This window comes from Diadema antillarum, unplaced genomic scaffold (genome assembly GCF_040938485.1).
Source record: "Diadema antillarum isolate AM-2024a unplaced genomic scaffold, OU_Dant_1.0 scf00000129, whole genome shotgun sequence".
Classification (NCBI taxonomy): Eukaryota; Metazoa; Echinodermata; class Echinoidea; order Diadematoida; family Diadematidae; genus Diadema; species Diadema antillarum.
In genome coordinates this window covers 371,060-377,059 of record NW_027271018.1, presented here as the reverse complement: position 1 = coordinate 377,059, position 6,000 = coordinate 371,060, and the positions used below count along the sequence as shown (strand labels likewise).

Below are 6,000 nucleotides of genomic sequence, written 5' to 3'. Positions count from 1 at the left end.
CTTCACCATAAGTCACATCACTCTAATATGAGCTGTCTTTATCTGAAACATTTAGTTTATCTTTATCAGGCTAGACACATCATCCAATTGGTATTACGTGATAAAGTGTCCAGTTAGTGTGTGCTCAAGGAAAATCATTTTAAAAATGTAAGTCAGTAATATTATATTTTAATGTTTAAATCTATATTCAGAACATAGATTGGTTCTTCAACCAATTTCAATGGGTATATATTCTCTCCCAATGATTCATGGATTTTCATAGATGACTTATCACAATTCTCTTACCAATGCAGTAATTTCTCTTTAATCACACTTGATAGATGTGTTTTCCTTTGTTATCTAATACTCTCATTATGCAAGCTCATTTTGGTTCCATAGAAAGTCTTTGAGCCATACAATGAGAAAGGTGGAACATCTGCATTCCTGCACACATATCTCATGACAATGGAACAGAAAGTAATGATTAGACATGTTTTATGAAAATATTAGTCCATAAGCACATTCACTCAAAACTGATCGAGAGTCCACTGGGCTGTATTCCACGAAAAACAGAAAGAAAAAAAGATACACATGAGATGTATTTATCCCTTGTGGTTTGTTGGGTGAATGCACAGTCTGTGGACACAACATTTGTATGGAGTCTGATGTCAGTTAATCTCTAGATGTCCTTCAGAAGTTTAATTCTCTGATTCAGGGCTGGTAATGTCAGTGATAGATAGAAAAATCCATCTGTCTGGACAAGTTTTTTATCTTTTTTTATTTTCTTTAAAGGACTTGTTAGCATGAGGATTCATGGAGAGGCATGCTGGCCTGGTGCAGATATATTTGAGAATCCATCTAATGATTAGTGTATTCAGCTTCATTACTGATTTGTAATTTCAATTGCAAGTACACCACACACAGCCAAAGAATCTTGACTGGCTGGAGTTGACCGTTACCGATTGAGCATACGCTTCGATGCATGTACATGTATTTGCTGACTAGTGCTATTCTTGGTTTTTTTAATGCACTCTGTTGTCAGCGAATTGAGTTGGTCATCCATGAATGCCCTACTGTATGCTACCGGGTCTTTAACATTGTGCCCAATGTATGGCTTCATCTAGGCTCCATTCTCTAACTGCAGGTGACACTATTATAGCAAAAACTAAGTGAAACTGAAAGATTCGTTTGAGCTTGTAGTGTTTGCAGCCATCCGTCACGCTCCACTGGAACTGTCTCAAGACATGCTACTTTTACAGTAGCAAGGACATGGTACTCTGTAGAATAATATGATAAGCCAATTCTGGTTTTCTGCGTTTCTGATTCTGGTTGTGTTTCTGATTCTATTCCTTCTTGGCTGACTGCAATAGAGATTATAAGTTGCCAAACACTGCCTGTCACAGCCGAGGGGAGAAAAAAAACCAAACAAACACTTCAGTTTTGATAAAGTACAGTGTATGTAACCTTGCACCTACAGAAAAAAAAAAGAAAAAAAGATAGATTCTGTGTCTGGGTTTGTCCCTCGTGTTGTTGTTGCATTTTTATTTCCATGAGTTTGAATAGATCTCCGATCACGAAGATTTTATAAGCCCCCTACGATTTCCTTTATTGGTAACATTTCTGGCATGTACATTCTTAATATTAGCATTGTACATTGTACATGAATTATGTATAATTTTATATTGGATCTTTAAAAAAAAAAAAAAATTCACTAGAGATAATGCACCAGACACAAAGGCCGAATTCACGAAGGTGGTACAATCTTTGTCCATGGTTTAAACCATGGACAAAGACCTTAGTTTTGTGTAGGGCGCCAAGTATCGCATGGCCTATTTCGTTATGAAATCATTCGTAATGAAATAGGCCATGTGACACTTTGTTCGATCCCCATACATTTGTCCATGGTTGTGGACAAAGATTGTACCACCTTCATGAATTCGGGCCAAAGGTTTTAAAAGCATTTACCATTTGCAGATTAAACAAAAACCCAGCTTTAGTGCCTTAAGAAAATTGTTTCTAGAATAAACCCTCTACAGTTATGGTTTATTGAGAAAAATAGTGATATCTCATATTTTGGGCTTATAATTGCGAAATTTTATATGGTAGGATGTTTTGAGATACAACTGACCAACAGTCACATTGTATGCATCAAATGTGACTGCAGTTTGTATTCAAAAATTTTGTGAATCACTACTCCCAATGGTAAACAATACAATGTACCTTTAACTCTTTATTTAGACAAATAAGATAACACTCAAGAGTATTGATCATAGTATTCAAATCTATACAGCTGTATTTCTATAGTTTGTGTGTAGCACACAAGCAATGACGAGTTAACTTCAGGGCTGTTGGTGTTACAAGTGAGGAGTACATTATTGTGGATTGCATGGCCAGTGAGGCCACACCAAGCAAGAAATTATATTGAAGTCTCAATGATGTTCCTTTCTTTTTTTTCACTGTTTCTGACAGACCTTGTCCAGCGCTGCAACCATTTCCTGTCATGACGTACACTACTTTGTGCAGACTGGCGGAAGATGCAAGAAGGGGGGAGAGAAAGAAATTCTAAAGGGAATTACGTGAGCGCAGAGTCAATTTCTTTTACCCCAGTTCGAGAGCTACAAAGATATGAGATCAAAGGATGTATACTAATGACATTTAGTCTTCAGAAAATGTGAAATGTCCACACAACTTCCTTTATTGATTTTTGTTCCTGGTGCAATGCCTTTTTTTTATCATAAATACTTTAAATTGTGATGCAGGAGTAGTGTCCTCTTTCAGTTTCGAAGGAATACATTGTATGTGTGATATTTAGTGGTACATTTTATAATGTATCCATGTATGTAGATAATTACATGTATGTGCACACACATAAATTTACAATGCAAATTGTATACTTACCATTTTATTTCTGACACTACAGCTTGTACCTCAAATGAGATGATTGTAATCCTGACAAATAATGTTCTAAAGTTGTTCCCAATTGACATATGCCACATTTTTTTTCTTTCTGTATAACATCATGTCATTTCTCTGTTGTCAAGATCTTGCTCATGTCTAGCAGCCTAATTTTACTACAACACGCATTTCCCGTTGATCCCTGCCCGAGTGTACTCGGGACACGATCATCCTCAATGGGTTAAATTAGACTTCAGTACATGATGTGGGCATTAGGGCAGGAAGAGTCCATAACTGTCACAATAGTTACGTTGACACAATGTTGGCTTGAAGTTTCCATCTTCCATAATTAGCTTGTAGTCTATAGCCCTGTGATAATGCCCTGGAAAATTAGCAATCTATAGATACATCATGGCTCGACACTAACTTTTTTGTTTGGTGGCCCGATGGGGTCACCAAAATCCTAAATTTCAAATTTTTGGTGGCCCGAGAGAAAAATTTGGTGTCCCGAAAAAAAAAAAAAAAAACATTAAAAGTCGTTTTTTTCTTAATGAGTCAAATATTTAAGATTTATGATAGTAAGAATTAGAAGTTGGACATATCTACTCGTAAATAAACTTCAACAAACTTGCAACACTCACTCTTGGGCATTCATTCAGTCCTTTTCATCCATCCTTTGAACGAATTTAACTGCTAATTTCCGGCGCAAAAAGTTACGAATTTATTGACATACTTTTCAAAAAATGTTGGTGGCCCGAGGCGGGCCACCAAATTTGCCCTTTTTTGAAATTTGGTGGCCTGACTTTCATTTTTGGTGGCCCCGGGCCACCGGGCCACCATTAGTGTCGAGCCCTGGATACATAGTCAATGATTAGAACCACAAGACATCTATCTACAAGCCTGGGGGGGGGGGGGGGTTCATGCTGACACAATAATCAACCAGCTCGAAAGTCGGCATGGTCCTCTTCCGCCTCAGCTTCCAAGTCAATCTCCATTGCATGTTGTACACTGTATCATCGCATATAGTTTGTATCAGGTTTATGGCGAGTGCTTCGTGTGTGTGTAATTCTTCTTGTTCTGTAGTTTAACCATCAAGTGGGACTGATCTAGCTCAAAAATTTAATCTGTAAAGGTTACAACATGTAAGTGTTGTGTGGATGCACATCGTACGTTGTTCAGAACTGCATGAGTTCAAGCTAATCATCAAAGTTTACAATTTTGAATGTTACAAATGTCATGTGAACATAACTGTAATGAAATCCAGAGCAACGTTATGCTTCTTGAATTTGATAATAGATGCATTTCAAAGTATTCAGGACATACACATGCACGCACACACACACACATGTTAAAAAGAAAGAAAAAGTTTATTTCAAAGAAAGTTGATATAAATCTAAATATGCCTTAATTTTTCACTCTTGTATGTTGGCATTGATCTGTCTCTGCAACTGGCTGACCCTGGAACCACTTTGAACATGTCCTGTATAGTGGCGTATTTGCACCTGGACTAAACGCACTGCTTGGACCGACTGGAAGTGGCAAAACGTCGTAAGTATTACAAAATGAGTCCATAGACCTCTCCTCTGAAAGGGCAAGCACATGGTTTTGAAATGAGATATATGTGGTTGGCACAAATAATCCTTCATCTGATATGTGCTCTAGGGCATCACATTCGCCTGCTGCTATTAGAATTGTACATGTACATGCACGTGCATGTACATGTATATGACATCTATTATTGTGTTGTCAAAATTGCTATCGCATGCTTGGATGAGTTCATTATCATGATGTTGAGAGGGATGCAGTGTGCAGTGTCTCAAAGTAGCATTTGGATATATTGTAAATCCAAGCCCAATAAGAGATAAGACTAGTTTAGTAGGTGACAATTAAGCGCCTACCAAGATTCACCATGCTGTGCGAGTGAAAATTTTTGTGGGGTATCAGTATAAATCTAGACGTTCATGTCCTCTCTTCTGCTAGGGTATGGTCAAACTGATGGTCACTAGTACAGCTAGCCTGCTGTGTCGAAAAGTTGCTGGTTTGGGGATGCATGGCCATTGACACACAAGTTTAACCAAACATAGGAAGTCAATCTTCCTGGGTGGCCAGTGTCGGTCAATCCATTAACAACCGTTAACAATCACCCAGTTCGACACTATGAAGGTGAAACTGAAACGTCTCAACACTGCCAGTATATATTGTTGTGCAGTGACTCAGCAAAATGTTTGTGTGGGTCAGATTCTTGTATAAAGCTTGAGTAAGCTTATGAGCTAACTGTATGACTGGCAAACAGGTGGTGGGATGCCTCAGACTCTTTTTAGATGTACAGCTCCAAAGAGTCTGTGATATAGGCACATCTCATGATCAGCTTTTGAGAAATCATGACGCAGCTTTTTTCGGTGCTATCATGAATCAAAGTACATTGCTCAACTTGAACAAAGATATATACAAAAGACTACTTTAATACAATAGAATAGAAATAATTCTGTAATGGGGTTCGAGTCATTGAGAGGTTGAAAGTTGCATTTTTTCAAAGGCATATGAACCATGCTGATCAATGCATGAGTTGCTGTGCCAATAGCAGAAGGGCATGGTGAAGCTAACCACAAAAAGAAATCTACATGGCTCATGCTCCTCTGATTCACATTGAACACTTGCCTTGTCAGGGGAGCAAGGAACAGTCATGCGTGCCATTTTACACAACGCAGACTCCTCACAGTTAAAACAAAAACAAAAAAACAAAAAAAAGTACAACAGCATTTCAACCCGCCATCAATTTAGAGTGCATCCGGAGGTCACGTGAGGTGGCGGCTGGATCATTTGCTTCGTATGCCATGCTCACTGTAAATAGAAAACAGAACTTTTTGTGTGCATTGAACTTTCAAGAATTTTGTGAGGAGCCGATATTAGAGAATGTGAAAACCGTGCGAAAGTGTTTGCCCGCACAATGCATTAAAGGCCTACAGCAATTCCCGCAAGTTTCATGCAGATGCAAAGGTTTTCTGCTTCAAGTCGCGAAAGCCTCATGCTCCCAATGTTTCATGTTTTATAGTAATGATTGCCAGCCCAAGTCACTCAGCTGTGGACCTGGCCAGCTTAGTTAGGAGTTAAATAATGAATTAGTCA

General features: G+C 38.3%; 1 protein-coding gene across 1 annotated transcript in view; it reads left to right on the top strand.

Annotated features, from left to right (window-relative positions):
- The first annotated feature begins 444 nt into the window (after positions 1-444).
- LOC139720549 (broad substrate specificity ATP-binding cassette transporter ABCG2-like) overlaps positions 445-6,000 on the top strand; it is a 30,407-nt gene continuing 24,851 nt past the window's right edge. Inside the window, exons 1-3 of the mRNA XM_071631901.1 lie at positions 445-456; positions 2,449-2,555; positions 4,363-4,422. Of these exons, the coding sequence (XP_071488002.1) occupies positions 445-456; positions 2,449-2,555; positions 4,363-4,422 (179 nt within the window). The remainder of the gene's footprint in view (positions 457-2,448; positions 2,556-4,362; positions 4,423-6,000) is intronic.